General features: G+C 39.4%; 3 protein-coding genes and 1 long non-coding RNA gene across 4 annotated transcripts in view; 3 read left to right on the top strand and 1 right to left on the bottom strand.

The window, feature by feature from the left end:
* The first annotated feature begins 2,909 nt into the window (after window positions 1-2,909).
* Window positions 2,910-5,149, top strand: LOC143416730 (uncharacterized). Its single transcript, XM_076882221.1, has 3 exons — window positions 2,910-2,994; window positions 3,541-3,840; window positions 4,838-5,149. The coding sequence occupies exons 1-3, from the start codon at window positions 2,910-2,912 to the stop codon at window positions 5,146-5,148; spliced, it is 696 nt and encodes a 231-aa protein (XP_076738336.1). The 3' UTR covers window position 5,149.
* Window positions 5,150-8,114: 2,965 nt separating this feature from the next.
* Window positions 8,115-10,596, top strand: LOC143416486 (uncharacterized). Its single transcript, XR_013096864.1, has 5 exons — window positions 8,115-8,203; window positions 8,325-8,384; window positions 9,651-9,713; window positions 9,794-9,856; window positions 9,957-10,596. It is a non-coding gene; the product is annotated as an uncharacterized LOC143416486 (long non-coding RNA).
* A 2,710-nt stretch (window positions 10,597-13,306) lies between these two features.
* On the bottom strand, window positions 13,307-15,079 carry LOC143416731 (uncharacterized). The gene is made up of 2 exons (XM_076882222.1): window positions 14,989-15,079; window positions 13,307-14,911 (listed from the first exon to the last, which is right to left on the bottom strand). The coding sequence occupies exons 1-2, from the start codon at window positions 15,077-15,079 to the stop codon at window positions 13,425-13,427; spliced, it is 1,578 nt and encodes a 525-aa protein (XP_076738337.1). The 3' UTR covers window positions 13,307-13,424.
* A 3,606-nt stretch (window positions 15,080-18,685) lies between these two features.
* Window positions 18,686-25,893, top strand: part of LOC143416732 (basement membrane-specific heparan sulfate proteoglycan core protein-like) — a 119,264-nt gene continuing 112,056 nt past the window's right edge. Inside the window, exons 1-2 of the mRNA XM_076882223.1 lie at window positions 18,686-18,739; window positions 18,840-19,115. Coding sequence (XP_076738338.1) covers window positions 18,968-19,115 — 148 coding nt within the window. The 5' untranslated portion in view covers window positions 18,686-18,739; window positions 18,840-18,967. The remainder of the gene's footprint in view (window positions 18,740-18,839; window positions 19,116-25,893) is intronic.

Genomic DNA, 25,893 nt, shown 5'->3' on the forward strand with positions numbered 1-25,893 from the left:
GAGTAAAGAAGCGAGTTCACCTGCACTTCGCCGCTCTCCATCCCTAGCTTGGACGCCACTCGAAAACGGGAGAATCTCTGCCGCCATATCGGCCACTCTGCCGGCTGTGTAAAGTCGAACGGCTCCGGAGGTCCAAATTTAGCCATTTCTTCGTGTAACTCGGCGTGAAGTCCTCAATTCTGACACCATGTCATGTTCGGAGGCAATAAGACGCAGGGTTCTCAAGCACGAACCACTTTTTATTGAGTTGTAGCAGCAGTGTCTGTGGCTACATCAATTTCTGGAAAAAACACATATACACCGCTCTTCTAGCGACCTCTAGTGGCTTACCTCATGGTAGCCTTACTAGGACAACATAAACAGATTTCACAACAGCAAACAAGCAGAGTTTGTAAAGTAAAGAATCAATCTCACCAGGCTAGTATCGATCCGATACCAATGCCGACTTGGGATCGATACTATCGATCTGAACACGCTGGGCAGAAATGTTGAGAAGCGCAAGCAACACATTGCGAGCAAACGCAAATGCAAAAACAGAGCAAAAGGGGCTGCCATTGGTGTGTGTGTGGATAACAGCAAACACTGAAATACATTTTTGCACACAGCAATTCATTTTGTTCACTCAAATTTAGCTTTTCTTTCCTCAAAATCAAATTCTCCTCAAAATGCAACACTTGCACCTGCAAAGGTAGCACATGTGGATACACTAGCATATTTTTTACAGGGCTAACACATCGAAGACATCGTTAACAGCTTCTACAATCACATAGAAGCTGTTTTATAAAGTTTTATAAATTTTATAAGTTAGAAACCGGACTGTGAATCACAATTTAATTTGCACAATTCGAGACTCACCGGAGTTAATTTATTGCTCACACAATACATGAACTCTGTAGCTCAACACGTTACAGGATTGCAAGTTCCACATGGTAAATGGACTGGTTCTTTCTACTCTCCTGGAGTACTCAAAGCGCTCTATACAACACACCCATTCACACAGGCATTACTATCTATACTTTAAGTGCTTTCTAACTATCAATTATACGCATTCATACGCCATAAGTATCTTGCCCAAGGATATTTGGCATGCAAACTATGGAGCCAGGGATCGAACCACCAACCCTCCTGAGCTACAGCCACCCCACCACAGCAGTTTTGTGCATCTGCAAAACAAAATCAGTGCTCAAAACTATGTTTCATGGAGTTCTTTTACCCTTTAAACACAGTGCAATATACAGAGAAATTTACCTTGCTGCCTGCAGAGAGCTGCAGTGAAAGAAAGTTAACATGAGCAGTGCAGCGGTGCATTCATGGTACATGGGAAAACTCAATACTTCACTAAAGATAAAACAAAATTAAAATAAAAATAAAATAACAACCAATAACCAATAATACATACCAGGACCAGGGTGAACTTTGAACTTGTAGGTGGAAAACAGAAGACACATAAATATACAACAGTTTCCAGTTTACATTAATTTATGCATCTGAAAACCAGAATAAAATATTTAAATAAAATTAAACAGCAATATGTAAAAATCTCTCTCTCTGTCTAGTTCAGGTTAGTTTGAACTCTTATCTATGTTAACTACTTGTTAACCTGTGTTAGCTCCTTCAGGGTTAACCAGCTTTCTTTCAGCTGCTCTTCAAACTTTGATCAATATGAGTCGACTCAGTTTACTCACTAGACCTGCAGAGTGGCTGGTTAGGAATAATCAGTAACACAGTGAGTTACCAGTACAACACCAACACAATGAATGGAATTACAACACTGAAAGCACAAAATCAGCTGTTCACAGATTTACAGAGAAAACTTTCACAGTCACAGTCTGGTGTGGAATCAGTTCTTGGATTAAATCCTCTGTGTGTTGCAGTAACAGAGATTATGGTGGCGTCGTATCAAAGTTCAGAAGTGTGAGTCAGTTTTCTGATCTCTGGAATATGAGTTGATCCAGCAGGAACAGATGATTTCAGTGGAAGTTCAGATCTCCTAGGTGTGGATCACCATCAAGGTTCAACAGTCTCAGATTTCAGTTCTGAGATCTGCACTCGGCTAATAAACCTGATCTGTTTTGCAACACAAACACTGGAGTCTTATTCCAGCATTCCTAACAGCTCAGCTGGAAATCACATCCAAACTGCTCCCTGTAATGGCATTGGTGAAGTTGACTGTGCATATTAGTGTGGTCTAAAGACATCTGTGCGACAGGAAATGTCAGCTTCCACAGCAAAAGAATATAAAACAACCTTACTAGGTCTCATCTTAGCTATCAGAGGCTTCAACATCAGATTTAGTAAAGAACACAAGGACATAACGTGCTAACTGACACCAAAGAAAACTAACTGTTACTCACCAAATCCCAATACACCAAAAACAAAAGTAAAAAACAACACCAATGAAACGATAACTGCTCACACTCATTTAGGAGCAATTCTCACATGTTCAAAATACAATCAGATCATATTGACCTGGGTTGCTTCCTCATTATTGATCAATAAACTCAGTCATGCTTCAAATTAATTATTTGAAATGTGCATGTATGTAATAAATTAAAATACACAAAAGTAAATAAAACAAATTCACTGTTTTGATCAAAACAGAAATACAGAATATTTTTTGTGGCACAGTTTGTTTTATCTCAACTATGGTTTTGTGATATTTGATCATTTACATGTTTCCATCTTTAAATTGTTCTGATTCAGTCATTTTTACTTTTATGTTCTTGTTCTAAACTGAACTGCAGCGAAACCAAAGGCTGAACTGAGCGCTGATAGGACAGCTGTTCCAGTAGGGGGCAGTGTGACCCTGACCTGCTCTGTGAGCCCATCATCATCATCATCATCATCATCATCATATGGATGGAAATACTACTGGTACACAGATGGGAAATCTTATCAACCTGTGACAAATGAACAAATCAGTGTCTCAGAGGGAGGAATCTACTGGTGCAGAGGAGGAAGAGGAGAACCAGTTTACTACACAGAGGACAGTGAGTCAGTCAGGATTGACACAACTGGTGAGTGTAAATGTAACTTCCTACAAAACACTACATCTGATGGTAACTGAACCTTTTGTCTTTCATGTGTTTTTATTGTACTTTCTTGAACATTAACAGTGTCAAACAGGTCTGTTGTGACTCTGTATCCAAACTGGTCTGAGATATACGGAGGAGAGACGATCACTGTCAGATGTGAGATCCATGGAGGAGACACTGAGTGGGATTATGAGTGGGAAGCAAACAGCATCAGAAAACCTCCAAATCAAAATGAATACAGGATTAGATCTGCTTCATCATCCAACAGTGGAAACTATCGCTGTAAGGGCAGAATGAAAAGTTCACAGCATGAAACAACAGAGTGGAGTGATTCAGTCACACTGACAGTTTCTGACAGTAAGTCATGTTTGCTTTAAGCTGTTTGAACACTTTGTAAAATGTGTTTCTGTTCATATAGACTGAGATTATTATTCTTTGTATAAACTGAGCTCACTGTTCAGAGACTGTACTACATGTTCACTGAGAGAAAATCTTTGTTGAACAGATAAACCCCGTCCTGTCCTCACTGTGTCTCCATCATGGCTGAGTCCTGGAGCCTCAGTAACTCTGAACTGTGAGGTTGAACATCCGTCTGCAGGATGGAGCTTCTACTGGTATAAAGCTGTTCCTGATCTGTCAGAGTACTCCTACATTTATGAGCTTCTACCTGATGGCAGAAAGACTGTAGAGAACTCCTACATCATTCATGAACAGATATCCACAGCAGGATATGTGTGCAGAGCTGGAAGAGGAGACGCAGAATATCACACTTATTACAGTCAACCAAAGTTTGTCTGGTCTGCAGGTCAGTTTATTTCTCTGTCCTTTCAATGAGCTCATGTTAGCTCATCATTTTTATTCACCAGGATTTAGACCATTAAAATCTCATCTCCATGACAACCATTTATCTCCGTTTATATTAAAACTCCCCAAAAGAACAAATGAACTGAATGTTTTCCTTTCTCTCTGTGATCAAACCAAACTGAATTTCTTCGTTTCCTTTTCTTATTTTTCAGTTTTTATGTAATGTGATAACATGAAAAACAAAAGACATCTATGAGATTTTAAATGTTTTGATATTTAAACTCATGTTACTGTTTGCACTGATTATTTTTACTTAGTGCACAGACAGGATTTACACAGTTAAGACTCTTTGTTTAGTGCTCAGGTAGGTGTTCAGATAAAAAAGTCAAATATAGTTAATAAAGAAACAAAGATGTCAGCAGGCAGGTTAACAGCTCTGACAAATACAAGAGAAACACTGACTACAGATGGACGCTAGAAGAAGACGTCACAAATAACAGCTGCTGTTATTGTTCATTTAAAATATACTTCAAAGGTTTTTAGTTTTGGTCCTGCTGCTGCAAAATATCTCACTGTAGAAGGAATCTGTGAAACAGACAATATCACAGAATTATGACAGAAACATTACAGCAAATGACTGAAGTGTGTTCAGAGTGATCTGTATCAGGTGGATGATGCTGAGAGTGATGACTCAAAGCTCATGATGTCACATGACGTGTACCAAGCTCTACATGAGCTGCCAGCAGATAAAGCATGTGGGTTAGATCATCTTAAACATGTCAGTATTCGGCTCCTTTGTTTTCCATTGATTTGACTGTCTGTGTGATTCAGGGCTTGTTGTCAGACTCAGTGTTGTCTCACCAAACAAACACTTTATCATATTGAACTATTAAATTTGATCTTCAAAACAAAAGCTTCAAACAAACAAATATTTTCACTGTGATATTTTGAATCCTAACATCTGTGAGCTTTGTCTGTTCACTGCATGTTGTTTCCAGATGTTCATTCAGCAGCGTCTCTCACAGTGAGTCCTGACAGAGTGCAACACTTCACCTCTGACTCTGTCTCACTGACCTGTGAGGGAAACTTCACTGAGTGGAGAGTGAGGAAGTTCTCTGAGGACGGCCGACTCTCTGACTGTAGGAGAATGACTGGATCCACATGTGACATCAACACATCAAAGTCAGATACTGGAGTGTACTGGTGTGAGTCTGGATCAGGAGAGTTCAGCAGTGCAGTCAACATCACTGTACAGAGTATGTTATTATACATTTACTTCTTGGATCTGAATGATTTAGACGTCACATGAACATTTGTCTCAGCTTTGCTGTATGTGAAGTAATTCTATGTGGCAACACAAACAAAAATGAGAATTTCAGACAATTTCAGACAACAAAGCATCAAAATATTCTTGGATGTTGGTCTAATTTCTCTTCATCCGTTCATAATCCAGTTTGTCATAATTTGCCAACAGTATTTTTTATTTTCTCTGTCAGAATAAAACTCAACAAAGCTCAACATCTCTGTCGTCACATTAGATGAACCTTTAATGTCTCAATTCAGAGAAATTTGTGAAACACGTCATGCAAAATAACACAAACATAGAAACATTTACAATTTCTACCTTTAACCATTCAATAATGTCACCGTCAATAATTTGACTCCTGCAGGGAACATCCCAACTATATTTCCAGTCCTCATAATCACTCAGAAAACCAGGTCTGCATGTAGATCATGAGACACGACTCACAGCTTTTTCTCAAATTGTGCACCAGCTGGTCTGACTGAAACAATTGTGTGTGATTGTGTCACAGATGATGGTAACGGTCCTATCCTGGTGAGTCCTGTTCATCCTGTGACTGAGGGAGCTTCTGTTAGTCTGAGCTGCAGTTTGAGAACACAAAAAATACTTTCCAATGTGTTTTTCTATCACAATGACAAACTTATTCAAAATGATCCCCGAGGGGAGCTGAAGATCTCTGCAGTGTCAAAGTCTGATGAAGGTTTCTACAAGTGTCAGTACTCAGGAAGAGAGTCAGCACAGAGCTGGATGTCAGTTAAAGGTGAGCAGGATCAAAACAGTGTGTCTTTCTGTAAATGAGTTTCATGACTGAGAAATAACATCATATTATCTTTCTTAATGTTTTGAAGCCACCTGGGTCTATTTAGTCAGAACTTTTATAAAACTATTATGTAATATCTCAATATTGTCAGGTTTAATATTGTTGTGGTTCAGGACTCATGTGTGGGACTCAGGTGAAAACAGCAGAGGATGTAATGAGTCAAAGTTTAATCAAACAAAGGATAATTTATTTAACACAACAGATTGTGAGCTTTGACTCAGTCAACAAGAACAAAACACAAATGAACCTAAACTTAATGAGCGAGTCCTACAAAAACATCTTAACTGAGGTGAGAGAGACAGGCCAGAGGAGCGGACATAACAGTGTGAGGGCGGCAGATCTGTGGGAGAGGAGAGAACAGTTAGGGCAGGAAATCTGAGGGAATGTGACAAGACAGAGAGTGTTCATAAAGTGGCTGCAACAATGCCTTACTTGGAGTCCAGACTGGGTGGGGGTAAAGAAAAAAGCAGAGGCCCAAGGAAACTGCTGAACGATGGGCAGGCAGGCAAGTGAGTAAGAGGCTCCGAGGGGGGCAGCAGTGGTGGTGAATAGGGGGGTAATGATCCAAGGTGGCAGGCGTCTGACTGGAGGTGAATGATGGCATGAAAACGAATCTTGAAGCAGGAAGAAACTGAAACAAGGGGAAAATCTGTTAGCATACAAACCTTATTTTCCTAGAAAGGATCCCAGCAGACCTGCCTGGTTACCTCACTGACGAGCTGCAGTCATGTTAACTATCCATTAACATTTGGCTTACAGCCACCGAGGTCTTCAAGGTCAACTTTATGACTAAAAAAAATCCTTATGACATAAAAAACTATGATTCTTACAAAGGTGTTGTGTCTTGTCAACATATAGAAAATACTGTATAAAGATTTAAAATATCATGTTACGTTTGACCTCTGACCTCACTTTTACATTTCACATGTGCCCTTGTTGTCATGTTGAAAAAATCTGCCTTTGGACTTATTTTTACTGAACTACAAACTTCTCACAGTACAAATAAAACAAAATAAATACACTGAAAATACAATATTGTTTCCTTAAAAGTAAATATTGTCAACAGAGTGAGCTGCCTTAGCAGAGATTTGTGCTCTCAGAGTTCTTCTTTTACACTTTATTAATAATTAATTATTGTTTGTTGTCACAGTAACTGTGTCAGGAGCTGACAGCTCTTCATCTCCTGTGTGGTTGATGGTTGGACTGGTTTGTGGAGTCTCTCTCATTATTATTCTCCTGCTCTTGTTGTATCGCTGCAGACAGTCCAAGTGTAAGAGCCTCTTCTTTTCATGCTGTATTAGAGAGTTTATTTACTACATACACTTTAATTATTCACACATATACATGTATTCTGATCTCATGACACTAAATATCAGTGGAACAATTTATACATGACAAACATGTGTAATAACATTTGTCTCTTTCACAGATTCCTGCTTCACCAGGTTGGTAAAATACTTTTTATTATTATTTTAAACAAACATCAGTTACTTTTGAGTTTATTGTGTTTATTTCCTGTTTTAGGTCGATCCAGTCTGAGAGTCACAGTCCGGGCTCCTCCACAAATCATGGAGTCAACCTGAATGAAACTCATGTGTACGACTCTGTTCATCCTGGTCAGTATTTAATCCATCTTTATTATCATCATTATTAATATTGACTTTTCATTCAGTCTTCATTAACAGGAACAGTTTTTAGATTAACTTTGTGCTCAGCAGCTTTTAAGAGAATATTTGTCAAAATCCAGTTGGACAAACATCCAAACAGTAAACTGACACATTAAATGAGAAAGAAAAATAATTTTACAAACCTGATTGTGTCTTTAACTCGACTGAAAAAATCCATAATGTTATTGTTTCATATCAGAACAGCACAAACAGTAACAACATTATGGGTTCATGGTCCAAAAATATCTCATGGTCTTGGTTTTGACTTAAACAGAATTTTTTAAACTCTGCTTTAGGTTTTTATTAAAATGATTAATGTGACCCTGGTTCATCTTTTTTTAGGTACTAATAACCTCTATGAATCAGTTAGCCAAGTGGAAGACGACAGAAATGGTGCAGTATATGTGCAGAAAAGCACAGAGCTGTTACAGATGAAACTTGTTTTTGATTTAATAAAATTAATTCCATGTGAAATGTTTACAATCCTGTAACTAAAATATGAACATTTCAGGATCAGATGAACATCAAGATGTCACATACTCTCTTATTGAACTTAAAAACTTTGAAAAGAAGCGTAAGTACATAAAACATGTGCAATTAAATGTAAATGTAATGCAAAATAAAATAAATAAATATTTTAAAAAATCTAACAGTTAATTATTTCCTTATGTCCAACAATCTGATCATCTTCGCAGGGAAGCATCATGAACCAGAGCAGAGTGCTGTTTACTCTGAGGTGAAGACGGGAGCTGCAGGTACAGACACAACAGTCTCATTCAGTGTTTGTACTGAAATGTGTCATTTCATTATGTTGCAGCTAATTATAGGTCAACATGGAGTTTAGTTATTCACTTACCAAGCTTAGCTGCTACACATCAGCAGAGTTAATCTGCAGTCATTTAGGGTTTTGGTGGGTTAGTCATTAAATCAGGTGTATTTGTTTAACATGATACTGTGTTGCTGTGTTCTACAGACACACTGTAGAAGTCGAACAGATTTAATAAGTGATTCAGAAACACAGCAGGTCAGAATGTTTGCAAAGAACGAAGAAAACTCAAAACAAACTTCTTCCACAGTTTGAGTTCAGTCTCTTCCTCAGATCAGAGGTTAATCTCTAATCTAAAGCCTTTGATCAAAGTCTTTAATCTGGGAGGCAAAAAAAAGTCCCCTTTCAGCTGGATTTACTGAATCACAGCATCCAGAGCTTCTGAACTAGACCACTGATCACAAAACCAAACACCATCAAATAAAACACATAATCTGAGTGTGCTCGATCACTGGAGGCCCAGCAGAGCACTGTTTAAGCTGGTTGTTTGATACAGGAAAGTATCAGATGTGCCAATAGCATGGAAACTTGTGTGTATGTGGAATAGATGTAGGGCATATAAAATATGAGTAAGGGATGAAAGAAGGGAGTGATGCAGACGGGCACATGAGTATAAATGATGCTGTTTGGGAAGGTTCGAGGTTCTTTTTGTAGTTTGCTAAAGATGAGTAACATCAGCAACATCTGAAGAAAGCACTGTGGAGTCACAGTCAAAAGTTTCAGTTGTCCAATCACTGTGGACTTATGAAGTGAAATTATCATTTTTTTTGTCTCACAAAAGAGTTGGAAGACTTTGTACTTGTGATTAGTTATATTTGGATAAAATTCAGGTGACTGAATCAAGTGATTATTACTAGTTGATTAAGGTTTTTGCCCCTGCTAATTTGCTTAAATAAAATATCCTGTGTTCAAAATTCTAAATTGTTAACTTTTTTGTAACAGTAAAAGAAACCTTGTGACGTTTTACATCTCGTCAATGGTTCTTGTTACTCTTAGCACTTAAAGTAGTCTGTTCTTTTCTAAAGTAATAATCTAGTGAAACTACAAAGAGCGAGAATCATTAAGGGGAGCGTAGCATTAATGCTGTTAATGGCTGTGGCTGACAAATCTGCAGTTTAAATCACCTCTACGTCCAACAGCTCTGTGTCATATATCTGCTGATCAAATGTATCCTGAGCTCTGACTTCTCTCTTAGAGGACAGTCTGATGTATGCTGAGGTCAAACGCCCCAAAAAAGACAAAGCCAAGAAGAAAGCAGGTAAACAAAGTCTGCCATCACCTCCAGTGAATGTTGTTCAACATGTTTATCTGGTCTTAAAATCTTCTTTCCACTCACAGGAAAATCAAGTCCTGCAGCTGATGCAGCAGTTTATTCTGAAGTCACGTTAGGAAGCTTTCCTGGTAATTATGCTGCCATGCAGGATGAGTTATTCTTCAAGTTATTAAATGGTGAACATCCTGAAACTTGGACATTTGTGTTCTTTGTGTGTTTGTCTTACAGGTCAGTGAGGAGAGCTGCAGCAGCAAAGCCAAAAAGGAGCATTTTATGAATCCACTGTTGCTCCTCTGCTGCCCAAATATCAGACACACTCAGTTTTTAGTGTTTATGAAGATGATATTGAATAATAATATGATATAGATTCTTTTAGCATAAAGCACACAGAGGTGTGTCCTGTTTCAGATCCATGCTCTTTATATGCAGCTGATATTTTTTATTCATTTTTAAGCTTTAATATAAAATTTTGAATGTATCCTGTTCCAATAGCAAGTGAGAAAAAAGTTTTGAAGTCTGTGATTTTTAATACCTGAAAGCAACAACTTAAAGTCAGCAGAGTCACATTAGTGCTGGTATGAACACCAACAAATACGTTTACTGTCTGAGTTTAAAGATCTGCATCATGCAAAAATGAATTATTTGTTATAAAAACATGAAAAAGCTGAGCTTGATTCATTTGATGTCAGATACTGTCAGATGCTGTGAATTTTATTTTTTATTTAATTTTATTTTAATATTGTTTGCTGTTCTCACTTTTTCTGGATTTAACATTTTACTTTTTTTAAGGTTATATATTTTAAATGAAGAGCTCTGCGATCAGCTCTATTGTTTTAAACATATATAAATAAACTTAACCTTGACTTCACTTTCTCTTATATTTTCAGCACATTCAGATCAGATGTCTTTTCTAATCACCTGCATGTCTGGACTTTGGGATGAGCTTGGATGGAGAAAACACTGAAAACATGAACATAACTTTTATGAGCTGATCATTCAACAGCTTAATTATAATGAATCTGCTGATCTGCTTTGACAGGACTGTGATCAATAAGTCGATGTTATAAGTCAAGACGAGTCAAAATGTTTCCAAATGAAAGAAGAATTTTCGGAGCAGTTTAGCATGTGAGCAGTGTTACAACCCAGAAGACTGCACACTTATGTTTGTGGACGGAGATGATGAGTCCTCAGTTTACTGGCATCACTGAACCATCTGGGGTGTAGTGGGCTACAGATGCTGAGGACACTGTCAGAGTAACACTTGATATCCCTTTATTTAAAGTAGCCAATGAAGCACCACAGTACAGGAGTTTTACTTTGTTGTTGTTTTGTAGTACTTCATAATACACTATATAGTTGTTGGTGTTATTTCCCACCATTTACTGTGTAGCTTTGTGAATTTATGGAGATACTGTATTTAACTGTAGTGAAACCCTAAACTCAGAGATCCTGGTCTAACTCCAAAGATCTCCTCTGGAACCACAGCTGCTGACCAAACTTACAGATTTATACTTTTATTTTTTTACTTGTTTAAGGAAATACTGCACACTGCTGCTACAGGACCAAAACGCTGCATCACCATGGAGGCTGCTGGTATTTGCCTAACATGATAGCTCATGTACCCCAAGCTCACTGTAACTGCATCATGTCTGAATGTTAACAATACAGCAGTGCCCGACTCTTTAAACCTACAATCTCGACCTCAGCTGCTTCTACAGCTTTAAACACAGCACTTTCAGACTCTCAGGGCTCATATCAGTCAGTTTTTACCCTGACTGGGAACAAATCACTGTCAGTGCCTTTACTCTCTGCACCTCAGACTTACAGAAATCAAGAATACTCCCATTCAGTAGCATTTTCATATTCAACACATTTCTCATCTCATCTTTATGCTGTTTGTGCATCTTTAAATGCAACAAGAAATTTAAATCCACTGACTCTTTCAAATTTAGACACTATTTCATGAACACCAACACTCCCACTCCCGCTCTCAGACCCATCCCTCTCTGTGGTTTGGCTCTTTTGACCCTACTTTTCTTCTTCAGTTTGATTCCCTGCTGTGCCATAATTAGCCTGTAAGGTGGTCCAAAGGAACATAATCCAAGATCATAAACATAAAATGCTTAGTTTGTTCTTATATCCATGTAATCAATCATTTTGTATAAAAGTAATTAAAAGTCAGTCATCTCTCCTTCCTCCAACTTCCTCATCTGCCATTCCCATTAAGTCAGGGCAGGTGGAGCTTATTGACTTGGTAGCTGTCTTGATGGGGCATTCCAGCTGAAACTTCCGACTTCAACATGAACACATCATTGTTCTATAAGCCGAGTTTCCAGTACAACAAACAGAAAGGCGCAGTTTTACTCCTTCGGGAACCTGACAATTGTCCGGAGCTCATCAAGTTTGTTGTGGAGTGATAACACAGGCGAAGATAAATGTGGAAAGAGGTATCTGTTTGTGGTCCTGTCTCATGACGACCGATAGTTTAGAGGTCCGATTCCCTAAAAGGATCTGATTGGATGATCTCTGCTGGAAGATTTGGAGACGAGTCCAAGGTTTCACCAAAAAAAGAGAAATTAGTGGCTATGAGTTTCAACATGTGGCCTAAAAGTATAAAAAGGGAAAGAAAGCCGACACGCTGAGGTGAGTGACTATTACTTCTGTCTCTAAAAAATAAACCACACTCACTGACTTTTACTGCAGCACAAACAAACATGTCTCTTAAAGTTCAGCAACAGTGCACAGAGATGCTCAACCTATCACAGCAAAATAACCTTTAACATTCGTTACACTATTATATACTGTAGAATTCAGACACCAGCCTAAATATTTCCGGTCTTTCTGATTCGCATTAATTGTAGCAGTTTGACAGATGCTTAAATGTTGTCCGTCGCAGATGTGACAGTGATCTGTGGTGTTTCAGAGCTGGATGAGTGTACTCTCATGTCCTGGACCCTGATATTGTGGTGGCTTATCAGTGACTTTCACTTTCAAAACACACAATAAGAGGGAGAAATCACGGGTGGATGACTCAGAGATATGGGTGCAGTGCTAGTCCATTCCAATAATGATATTGATATTGTAATAATGGATTTTGTTGAAATTGAACAGAATTAAAGCTGGTTTAAGGTTTTTAGTTACATTTCTGCACAGAGGAAGAAGCAACTCTCATCTCTTCACAGTGTCGTCACTTGACTGTTTTAGTCTGTCAGACTTTCGTAAATACCTGCAGCCTCACAAAGCCCACAGGAAAAACACAAAAACAAGATTGATGTGTATTTATGCACATGGCACAGGAACATGTTCTTCATTAACACACGGACTTGAGGCTAAATAAAATTTGATGTTCTTCTACACATCACCCAGGTCAGCTGTCACAGGTAGTTTTCAGGTTTATGTGGTGGAACAGTTTATAATAATGCAGCTCCTCTCCTGTGGAAACATCATCGTGCTAATTTGGCCGACAGCTTTCAGTCACAAAACTGACTTTGGTGAACCTGGACACGAGCTGCTCATTTTACATTTACGTTACAGTTTAGGTTTCTTGCATGACATATGAAATGTTACTTTTTAACTATAAAGACACATCTCCTGGATGCACTGGTACGCATCTTCAGTGATGTATCCTAGGGTCATCAGGTGTTTCGGGTCTCACAACATCATACACCCTCGCCCAGGCGACCCAGCCGGGGGTGATCAGGCCCCGACTTGCGTACCAGTAGCTACCCACGGATCAGCCCTCTTGATCCACAGCCACCTTGTGGCTTTCTCTGCCGCTTCACTCACAGCCTGGATGGCCCTCTTCTTGGCTGCCCCAGCCACGCCCAGCCGGCCTAGGACTTTGCAGAGTGATCGTCCTGCAAAGCCCCTACAACCCACTTCTATGAGTTCATAGAAAGTCTTCCAGCCCCTTCCCCTGCACTCCTGCACTAGTTCCTGGTACTTTCCTCGTTTCCTTTCATTGGCCTCCTCAATCCGCTCTTCCCAGGGCACTGTGAGTTCCAGCATGATCAGCTGTTTTGAGGCCTCAGAAATAATTATCATGTCTGGCCGGAGTGATGTTTTTGCAATGTTCTGAGGGAACTTTAGTTGTTTACCCAGGTCAGCCTGTAGCTGCCAATCAGAGGCTGTGTTGAGGAGGCCAGTTGTCAAATGTGGGTGCACCTGGGGTTTCTCTCCAGCCTTAATAAAAGAGATTGCCTTCCTCGGAGCATGATGATGCTTGCTGGTGCTGATTGCTGAGGCAATCTTTTCAGCAACTACTCTGAGCACCTGGTCGTGCCGCCAACGATACCGACCATCGGCCAGGGCCCTTGGGCAGCTGCTAAGGAGGTGTTCTAGGGTCCCTCTTCCAGAGCACAGGGGACAGGCAGGTGTCTCGCTCTTTCCCCACAGATGGAGGTTTGCTGGGCTTGGCAGAGTGTCGTATACTGCCTGCACTAGGAATCGGATCCGGTGGAAGTCTGCCTGCATGATGTTTGCCCAGGTGACCTTGCGCTGCAAGGTGCTCTCCCAACTTGTCCATGCTCCCTGCCGCTTAAGGCCTACAGCTCTACTTACTCGCTCCTCCTCCACATCTGCTCGGACCTCTTCCTGGAGTAGCTGGTGTCTCTCCTTTCCCTGTGCCCTGCTGACCTGGGCCTTTGGGACGTACCCCAAGCCTGCTCCCCCTGTTGCTAAGACCCCCATCAGTGTTTTCTGCCTTAGGCGTGACTCCGCCACCTCAACTGCCTTCTCAGCCTTCCACTTTCTTCCTGTCCTTACCTCAATACCTGCTGATGCCACCTTGCAGTCTTTAGAATCTCTGTACTGTAGGGCTTCTCGTGTGCGAGCCACCTTGAACTCTTCTGTGAGACCACTGAAGGGTAACTGCACGCTGTTGCTTGCCCCATACAAGGCAGCGCTGGTGAGACTGCGGGGAAGTCCCAGCCACTTACGAAGAAAGCCACTGATCTTTCTTTCAAGGGATTCCACAGTAGTTATTGGAACTGTATAGACAAGCAAGGGCCACAGGATTCGGGGCAGGATGGAATGCTGGTAGATCCAGGCTTTAAATCTTCCAGGCAGGCCGGACTTATCCACCTTAATGAGCCACGCTCCCAGCTCCTCATTTGCCTTCTGAATAGCAGTAGAGTCTTTCAGGCTGGAGTCAAAGAGTTTCCCCAAGCTCTTAATTACTGTTACTTTTTAAGTGACAGCACAATTTGAATTAAGTAAAATGTGAATATTTTATATTCTGTCTGGAGAAACAAAAACAAACAAACAAACCAAAAGGCTTCAGTTGGTCCAACCAGCACCAGCAGTGTGACACATGAGGTGGCGCTGGTGAGGTTGAGAGTTAATTCAGTCATATTGTAGGGACACCACAGTGTACTCTGACATATTATTCTTCACATAATTCAATGGTTTATTCTCTTCTATTTTTGCATAGTAGTGTTGTTTTTAGGTTTGCTGCATTTATTTATTTATTCCTGCCCTGTTTACTTTGCTGCTGTAACAAAGTGAATTTCCCATCTCTGGGAATAATAATAGTTTATCTTTTACAGCCGGCTTACTTTTTGTAGATTTGTGCAGTATATAAGTTTCATTTATTTATTGAGGTTGACTGGAGGGCTGTAGTCAACATTTTTGAAATTTAAATATAGAAGTATCAATTTAATTGTTCAGGGAGGGGCTGCCATGTACTGTGACCAGTTGGGTGGGAAGAGAGAGAGGAGAAAGTAAACAACATAATGAGTGAAAAAGGTGAGTGGACAAGAAACACCCAGTGCATCATGGGAAGCCTGCAGTAGCCTACACTAAAGGAGGATTCTGGGTCACGTGATCCAGCCCTAACTATAAGCTTTTATCAAAAATGAAGGTTTTAAGCCTTTAAGTACCCCCACTGTATATAGTGTGGATGGGACTCATGGATTTATGGCTGACACACTCTTGCAATATTGTGTGGGAGTTGGGGACAGCGCCTTTGGATTGGCAGACTGGGGTGAGGGTTCTTCTCTTCAGGCAGGGAGACTGGAGAGTGTATTCCAACTTTAGAGGATCACAGTTCGCAGCCTGTCCTCGAAGATCTATGCCAGATTACTGGAGAGGAAGGTCCATCTGTTATTTGAGCATCAGATTCTGTAGGAACAATATTATTTTCTTCCTGGTTGTTACATGTTGTAAATGTATTTAAATGTTTATTTTTTCAACAAGGTTCAAATCCTCTGGCTTAAGAGTGACATAAAGGACACACTGTAACATCCACCTCCTTATGGTTAGCGTAACACAGAGTGCTAATTATATCTATATGTGATTTTGCTAATGGTTAATCATGTGTTACAGGTACCGAGTGGCAGCACCTGTAGACAGCTATAAGTGTCCTGCAACCAGGAAAAAAAGATCAGACAGGGAGACGTGGCATGTCGTTCCTGATTACTCTACCATGAGTGTCTTTATAGTTTAGTATCAAAAGTAGTGTAAAACAGTTTATTGTAGTTATAAAATATCAATATTGGAGAGTAATACATGAATACATTACGTATTTAAAATACAAAATATGAGTAACTGTATTCTGTTACTGTTAACATTTAAAAAAATGATTTAATATGAAGGCAATAGGCAGAGTGTTACAGGCATAGCCCAAACGAATATGTAGCCTCATGGGCAGTGTAGTCCGTGCTGCAGGGAGGATGGACTGCCGTACCCGTTATGTGCCTGTGAGCTCGAGGAGGGAGAAAAAGGAGAGTCGAAAAGTACGAGTTGTCACTGTCCAGAAATGGGAGCTGGAAGCATGTAAATATAATAATAACCTGCAGCCAAGAAGAGAGCCTGATGAGCCCAGTTGTAAGTAAGCTATTAAGACTCGACTGTACACCGTGTTCGTGTTTTCCTCCGAAACAATAAGTTCCGTTGGAGCAGCCTTTCAACGCCTCTCTCTGTCTCTCGCTGGCAAAGTTGACTCAGACACCAAAGTAAAGCTATTTTTCGGCTACGAGCCCGACACAGAACCCGACCTATTAGTCAGAGGTCCCTTTACTACGGGTTCGGAGCCACGGACCTTCAGTAACAGTAATAAATCACAGCAATAGTACAATCACGTAGTTGTAAAAAGCATGATAACAAATTAAGTAATCCAAAGTATTCAGAATACGTTACAGAATACATTTCTGGGGCATGTATTCTGTAATCTGTAGTGGAATACATTTTAAAAGTAACCTTCCCAACACTGCCAAGGATGTTGTGATCAGGAAGTCACACACACACACACACACACACACACACACACACACACACACACAGTGCCTTGTCTTTTGTAACCGGGGGGGTTTTACGGTGGGAGGTGCTTATGTTGTGTTGTGTATTGTAACAGTTTGTCAATAAATAGCTGCGAGGAGAGCTGCTCTTTGAAGGAGTTGGTCTGGAGACAGGTGAGGAGCATTTAGCTTCACAGCCTGGTTCTGACCAAGTCTTTCCTCGTTAGCGAGTAAAAGACCGGTTGAAGATGTTCTGTCTTGTTTTCGTTCTTCATGAGGAATAAGTCTCTAAACTAGCGGGGCCTGTGGAAGCACACGCTCAACAGTAGCCACAGCTACACTGACAGAAGCGAGGCTGCCATATCGCGCCATCGGCCCCTCTGGCTGACACCAGAGATCTATTTTAACATCTAAATACACAGACACTATTTTACGTGCTTTCATTTCTTCATATCCAAATTGATGCAACAGGCTCTTTACTTGCCTTAACAAAAATCAGTTGAATCACTGCAGACGATACAGAAATCAGCTCCCAGCTTCAGCTTTTAACTCAAAGAAAGAGATGGAGAGACATCATTCCCATCCTTTAACTGGCCCCCAGCATGTTTTAGAATTTAATTCAATTTTTTTGATTACTTTTAAAGAACTTGATCTCTTTGATTTTAGGCATCTCAAAAAGCAAAATATTAGAACTTCTTGAGTTTGTTGTGGATCCTTTAAAATTGTGTGATTCAAGGTTGACCTTGCACTCTTCAAGAGCCCATCTAATTCTGGAAGGAAAAAACAAAACAGAAGGTCAAACAAGCAAAAATTATTCAAGCCTTTCATGAATTTATTGGAGCTTCAAAAATAACATATTTTGGTAAAAACAACAACAACAAAAAAATAAAATAAGTTGCAGTTTCTCTTCATGTTGATTCAAGAAAAAAATTCTTTGAAAATCTAAAGTTTTTTGATTTATTTTTCAGTTTATTCACACTGATATGCTTGTTCACCTCAAAGTTCATAAAGTGAAGCAGATGTATTCCAACGAATCTGTTATATTTTTAATATAAATAAAGATAATTGTACAAAGTAAATACTGATACATTTTACTAAATGCTTGAACTTGTAAATTGTTATGTTGTGACTTTTTTATGTTGCGTCTTCAAACTGTTTGTCTGTGAATCAGCTGTTTTGCAGTCGCTCTACTCTTATGTTATAAACAGCAGTTTTTATGTTTCTGTTTGTTTCCTAATTGGATCATTCTTATATGAACAGTTCACATTAAGCCCACTGTGACCCTGCGACACATCTAGCCTCAGATACACAGCGGTGAGACAGTCAGATGTGAGATTCAGGGAAGTGAAGGAGCTCAGTGGACGTAATATATGAGGCTTTGTAATTTTGCAAATGCAAATAAGTAAATATTAAAAACATACTGTTGATCAAAACAGTATTTCAGAGTATTTTGTTTAACAGTTTTTTACAGCTTCACCATTAAGGTTTCATGATATTTGATCATTTACATATTTCCATCTTTAAATTGTTCTGATTCAGTCATTTTTACTTTTATGTTCTTGTTCTAAACTAAACTGCAGCGAAACCAAAGGCTGAACTGAGAGCTGATAACACAGCTGTTCCAGTAGGGGGCAGTGTGACCCTGACCTGCTCTGGTTTTTCTATCAAATGGACAAATCAGTGTCTCAGAGGGAGGACTCTACAGCTGCAGAGGAGGAAGAAGTGAAGCAGTTTACTACACAGAGGACCGTGAGGCAGTTTGGATTGACACAACTGGTGAGCTCAAACTTGAACTTCCCACAAAGCTCTACATCTGATGGTAATTGAACCTTTTGTCATTCACGTGTTTTTATTGTACTTTCTTGAACATTAACAGTCTCAATCAGGCCTGTTGTGACTCTGTATCCAAACTGGTCTGAGATATACAGAGGAGAGACGATCACTGTCAGATGTGAGATCCATGGAGGAGACACTGAGTGGGATTATGAGTGGGAAACAAACAGCATGATAAAACCTCCAAATCAAAATGAATACAGGATTATTTCTGCTTCATCATCCAACAGTGGAAACTATCGCTGTAAGGGCAGAATGAAAAGTTCACAGCGTAAAACAACAGAGTGGAGTGATTCAGTCACACTGACAGTTTCTGACAGTAAGTCATGTTTGCTTTAAGCTGTTTGAACACTTTGTAAAATGTGTTTCTGTTCATATAGACTGAGATTATTATTCTTTGTATAAACTGAGCTCACTGTTCAGAGACTGTGCTACATGTTCACTGAGAGCAAATCTTTGTTGAACAGATAAACCCCGTCCTGTCCTCACTGTGTCTCCATCATGGCTGAGTCCTGGAGCCTCAGTAACTCTGAACTGTGAGGTTAAACATCCGTCTGCAGGATGGAGCTTCTACTGGTATAAAGCTGTTCCTGATCTATCAGAGGAATCCTCCAGTTATGAGCTGCTACCTGATGGCAGTGGGACTGCACAGGACTCCTACATCATTCATGGACAGACACACACAGCAGGATATGTGTGCAGAGCTGGAAGAGGAGACCCAGAGTATCACACTGATCACAGTCAACCAAAGTTTGTCTGGTCTGCAGGTCAGTTTGTTTCTCTCTGTCCTTTCAATGAGCTCATGTTAGCTCATCATTTTTATTCTCCAAGATTTAGACCATTAAAATCTCGTTTCCATGACAACCATTTATCTCTGTATAAATTAAAACTCCCAAAAAGAAGAACTGAACTGAATATTTTCCTTTCTCTCTGTGATCAAACCAAACTTAATTTTCTTGTTTCCTTTTAGATTAGATTAGATTAGATTAGATGAACCTATTAATCTGGTTCCTTCCAGAAATTCAGTTCCCAGTAGCACTGTCACGCTGGACGGCGGCCAGCAACTTGAACAGAACCCAAGCGCAGACCTGTGTAACCTTGGTTCTCTTAGCGAGGGACTATCTCTCCACCGTGAGTCCACTCGGAGACGCGTTCTGATCAAACGATCACCGGTGTCACGTCTGCACAGCTGTTTTATACGTTTGCTGTGGGGCGTAGCCGGGCGTGCCAGAGTGTCTTAAAGAAATATCCACACGCCACGACCCAGGGGGGTCGTACCCCGTACACATGGATCCATAAGCCTATTTTTTTCTGTTGTTCAATACTGAAGAAATTTAAACTTTATATGCAGAACATTGTAGAATATTTTTAAGGTTATCTGCTATAAAAAGCCAGACCAGGAAAATCTCCTTCATGTTTTTCTGTGTTTTATTCTCAGTTACTTTCACACAAAGGCATCTGCTGTGATGTTCACAATTCTGATGAAGTCAGTACTGATAAATGATCAGAATTATAATATTTCTGACTGTCTGAGGCTAAGTTGAATCGAATCGGGACTTTGAAAACCGGAATCGAATGGATTATAGAAATCAGTGATGATACCCAGCCCTAGTGAGCAGCCTAGGCACGACAGAAGTGGATGTAGCTGTAATAGGAAAAGAACTATTGCTAACTTTTCTGTTAAGTTAAGGCCTGATCCTTCTGAAATTCATAGCCAGTGCTCTGACACGGTGTCATCAATCTTTGAATGCTGAAAAAGCACAGTGTATCCAGAAAAACACATTATATTATATAAATTATTATAAAATTTGTGTGCACCTAACTTTTTAAAGTTAGGCGTACCGGTACGCCCATGGCAAAAAGTTAGTCTAGAGCCCTGCCCAGGGTGATATCTACAACCTTCAGGACACCAGCCGACCCCTGGTTTAGATTAAAGAATATTCTTGTGTTAGAATGGCCCAGTCAAAGTCCAGACCTAAATCCCATTGAGCATCTGTGGCAAGACTTGAAAATTGCTGTTCACAGATGCTCTCCATCCAGTCCGTCTGAGCTTGAGCCATTTTGCAACAAAGAGTTGACAAGCATTTCAGTCTCTAGATGTGCAACGCTGGTAAAGACAAACCCTGAAAGACTTGCAGCTGTAAGTGCAGCAAAAGGTGGCTCTACAAAGTATTGACGCAGGGGGTGCTGAAAACAAATGCACGCCACACTTTTCAGATTTTTATTTACATAAATTTTGAAAACGATTTATCATTTTCATACCACTTTACAGTTCTGCACTATTTGTGTTCTATCACATCCCAATAAAAAAACATTTAAGTTTGTGGTTTTAAGGTAACAAAATGTGTAAAAGTTCAAAGGGTATGAATACTTTTTCAAGTCACTGTCGGTCAGTTTGATTTAGTCGAGTAACAGCATCACCGTACAAAACACACCATTGTTTCAAGTATCCCAGGTGAGGTGTTAATGATTTTTTACTGATACAGAAGAAGATAGAGAAGTGCTTAAGCTTCACATGTTTTGCGTAAAAAATCTGTAAAACACGAAACACGTTACAAATGATAAGATGTGTGTATGTCTGAGACCAGATATTTACATGAAAGTAAAACCAGGTGATTTCCTCCTCCACACAGATACAAAGTCTGTCTGCGCCTTCTAAACAAAGTCTGTAAGGTACAGTTAACTTTACACAATTTCTGTAAAGACTCAAACACACAAAACAGAACTTCACTTTACATCAAGGGGAAACAATACTTTTAAAATATACTTTATTGTACTTCAACAGGAAGCCACAGGTGGGACAGGCATGTTGGGCAGCCAGTAACCCCTCACACACGTCCTTATGCTGATATCCAGGCAGGTTTTCAGTGTTTGTAGCTGCTGACTTTTGCAGCAAACATTTCCACAGTCATGTGAGGTCAGAGCTGGATTCTTCCATTCATTCAAACACTGCAGCAGATTATAGAAACCCTTCTTTTCTCAGCTCACAACAGAAGTTCTCCATCATATCGAGACTATCTTTCCACTCCGTTGCATATTCCATATGTACGGGGTGCATGGTCGTGGCGTGTAGACACTTCTTTAAGATGTCATCTCCTGGCATATTGCCCGTGGTTCGCCAGACCTTTGTGTTGAGTCCCTGCTTGGCCTTCAGCGGGCTTGGCCACCAGTCCCCTTCCCAGTCTGCAGAAGGCACGGGGTGTTTCGCAGCTCTGGGGCTGGACCCTTCGGGTGACCTCCCTACCTCGGCCCTACACTTTCAGCAGCTGTGCTGTTGCAGACTGTGTTCCCCTGGGACACAGGCGGCAAGTGAGTGTTTTCCAGCCTGCAGTGCCGGCTCCATGTGAGGGGTATTGCCTACGTGCCGCAGGTTTACGCGGCCAGCAGGGACTCACTCAGTGAGCTGAAACCTCCTGGCTGCCTACAAGTGTCTCGTTCGCGAGTTCACTCTTGCTGCTCCCCTGTCTGTGGACGTGTCCCGTCAGGCTGTGTCCCCTGGCATATCGCCCACGGTTCACCGGTTTAGATAACTTAGATAACTTAAAAATGTTATTATTTGGCTTTTTTCAGTGTTTTACTTGTTCCTGAGTAGATCGGTTTAGCAGAGTTTAAAGTTATAGTTTTCACACAGTGAAATAAACGTCAAACAGAAAACTGATTAAACAGAAGTGTGACATGATCGAGAATTTACTCCAGTGTAGTGTTATATTTTAGGGAGCAAAGAGCAGACGGCTGAGTTTATTAAAATCCACCGACACAATCTGCAAATTTAATTAAAAGTTTAATGAACTATCATCTCGTCTTTTTTATAGTGAGCACATACCTTAAACACTTCAAGCTGTAAGCTAGTGATAGTTATATGAAAGCAGATGCTTCTGGTGCAATAAGCTGTACGTTTTACGTCCAGTGGGTGCATGATCTGAATAGTCGACTAATCAAAAAAATAATCGGTGACTAGTCGACTATAAAAATAATCATTTGTGACAGCCCTAATAACAACTATGCATTCATAATTTTCCCTATACAGTATTATACTATTATACTAAACAGCAGTAAACTGGTCTGTTTCCTGACATCATCTGATGTTTTTGTAAAATCTTTGGTTGTGTTGTTCTGTTTTTCCGCTGCTCTCTGTAAAATTATTCAAAGACAGTTTTGGTAATGAGCTGGATTAGAAACATATGACTGCAACACTTTAAATATGTGTTACAACACACTCCACTCTTTACTGTTTTATCTAATATTTGGAAAAAGAAGAATGTGGCTTTTTTTATTCATAACAACATTTATTTACTGCTTGACTTTGTTTTTGTTTAAATTCTTTTGCCTAATAAATTATATAAATACAGTTTGTTGTCAGTAAAACTGTGAGAAATAAAATCCTTGTTGTTTGAAAGAGCTGACATGCCTCTAAGCAAACTTAAAGGCAGCATCCTGCAGTAACCATAGCAATTTGTTTTTAAATCGATCTTACTTTCTTTCTTTTTTTTAATAAAAGTGTTAAAAGTGTGATTTTTTTGTTTGTGATTTTTTTTTAAACTTTCTTACTTCAAAATAATCTCTCTTTCAAATTTAATTATTTAGCCTACTTTTGTTTCTGGCCTAAATAAAAGCAAAAATAATGTTATAGAGGAAAAGGTTAAAAAAATAAAATAATCAAATATATGTTAACAAATCTCCCAATCTTATCTTGAGTTTAGACCTTTTGCACCAGTTAAGCCTTCGAAACAATCCTCGCCTTAAATCTTGAAGATTTTGGGTTCACCAATTTAGAAATAATCTTACTGCTGATGCAGCAGATGTCAGTGCGCTTAAAACATTTCCTCTGGATCACTTTTGTCTCCTTACAGGATTAAAAACATGAAAAAAGTCTGTGATTGTTTGTATGAGTGAGCATATCACTTCTGAATTATACAATCTACAGGTCACAACACTGATATCACAAACATGCTGATGTTGTAATTTAAATATGTTTGTCTGAAACGGGTCTCTGTTGTAAATGAGACATTGGGTATCAGTTACTGTACTGCAGGCGATGGCAGTTCGGCACTAAAGGGCCACTTTTTTCTCACAAATTTGCCACTTTAATGTCGAAACATTTTCCCTTCTTCTTTTCCTCATAGAAATGATGAATAAAAACACTTATTGGAATAACGGACACACAGATATTTCCACACTGAAACAGTATTACTATTACTTATATGGTTTGCCATGCTAAAAACATTTGTAACCTACAAACCAGCAATAATAGCATTTGTCCACATGGTGTCAGCATCTCTCCTTAACAGAATTGAGATACGTGAAAATGTCTGAAGCCACAAGTTTGAACTTCGGATCTTTGTTGGAAAATAAGGAAATAATCACAAAGTCACTGAATCTTTTTCTGCAGCTGTGAAAGTTTAAATGGTTTCTTTTCAGTCCTTCAGGCTCAGAGCTGATTTGTGAGGAGAAACGTAGCTTCATTAACACAACAAAACTAAGACAAAGAGGCCAACTACACCTGTGCATGGCCTTTTGTTACCCAAGCACCTCCCAGTAACTCTCCCACTATTCCCAGCACTGCTGAACCTCAGAAATCCCAAACACTACATTATGCTGTTGATTCTTTACTTTGTTGTTGTTTGTGTGTGTATACAGAGGCTTACAAGCTAACCTATACACCTATACAAACTATACTATACTATGTTGAGGTGGTGTGTAAGATCATCTGTAACTAACATTCACTCCCTGACTACTGATTATATGTTTCTCTACTACACCAGAGAATAAGTGATGCAGAAGTGGGCATAAAAAAAGAGAGGGCCACCATCCTGCAGGGAAAGACCTGGAGAAAGACAAAACAACACAACCAGGAAGAGCATCGAGGTGTGAGGAACCTCTGAGGAATGTCTGATAAATGGTTTGGTTCTTATACTGCACTTTTTTATTCTGAGCACTCAAAGCGCGTTACACAACTTGCCCAATTTACCCAAGCACTTTTTTCTATTTACTTGCTTTCTATCACATATTCACACTTCAGCAGATGGATCAGAGAGCAGCTTGGGGTTAGTATCTTCCCCAAGGATATTTGGCACACAGACTGGAGCGAACCATCAACCTTCCAATCCTGTCCTGTCTGACAGGATTAAATTTATATTAATTTTGTCGCAAAGACACCAGTGACATAAAAAAAATGCAAATGTTTTAATGACCTTTTTCTTAATGTTGGTCCTGGCTTGGCAAAAGAAATTTTAAAAACTGGAAACCCTCCTAAAATTAAAACTATTAATGTAGCAAACTCAATGTTTATGAGGGGAGTAGATGAAGAGGAAATTATTGATGCAGTTACATCCTTTAACTTCAAGAAATGAACTGACTGTGATGGCATTGATATGGACTTAATTAAAGATATTATTGGATGTATTGTGAAACTATTTACCTAAATTTGTAATCTGTCATTACAAAGTGGTTTATTTCCTGATATGATGAAAATTGCAAAAGTAGTTCCAATATCGTCCCATTTCTCTACTACTGCAGTTCTCTAAGATACTGGAAAAAATATTTTACAATAGATTGTTTTTGGTGATAAAGTCATATAATGTGCTATATGAAGAGCAATATTGATTTAGACCCAAAAGGACCACAACGCTTGCCTTAATGGAGTTAAGTAATGGAGTAAACACTGTTTTGAAAACAAAGAATATGCTGTCAGAGGTTTTTTTAGATTTAAAGAAAGTATTTGATACAGTTGATCACAACCTTTTACTTAACAAACTATGTACATATGGAATCAGAGGGGTGGCATTATCATGGGTTAACAGTTACTTTAAAAACTGTAAAAATAAATAAATACATAAATAAATGCCATAAATGCCAAAATTGTGTGTGAGGTTCCCCAAGGATCAGTTTTGGGGCCGCTGCTTTTCATATTGTGCATTAATGAGATATGTGCAATTTCAAAGTCTTTGAAAGTAATATTATTTGCAGATGATACAAACTTACTGTGCTGTGGAAGTAACTTGGAGCAACATCTGAATGAACTATAAAATGAATTAAATAATCTGAAGACCTGGTTTGACCTTAATAAATTAACATTGAACCTGAGTAAAACAAAATTC

This window comes from Maylandia zebra, linkage group LG3 (genome assembly GCF_041146795.1).
Source record: "Maylandia zebra isolate NMK-2024a linkage group LG3, Mzebra_GT3a, whole genome shotgun sequence".
In the NCBI taxonomy this organism is placed as follows: domain Eukaryota; kingdom Metazoa; phylum Chordata; class Actinopteri; order Cichliformes; family Cichlidae; genus Maylandia; species Maylandia zebra.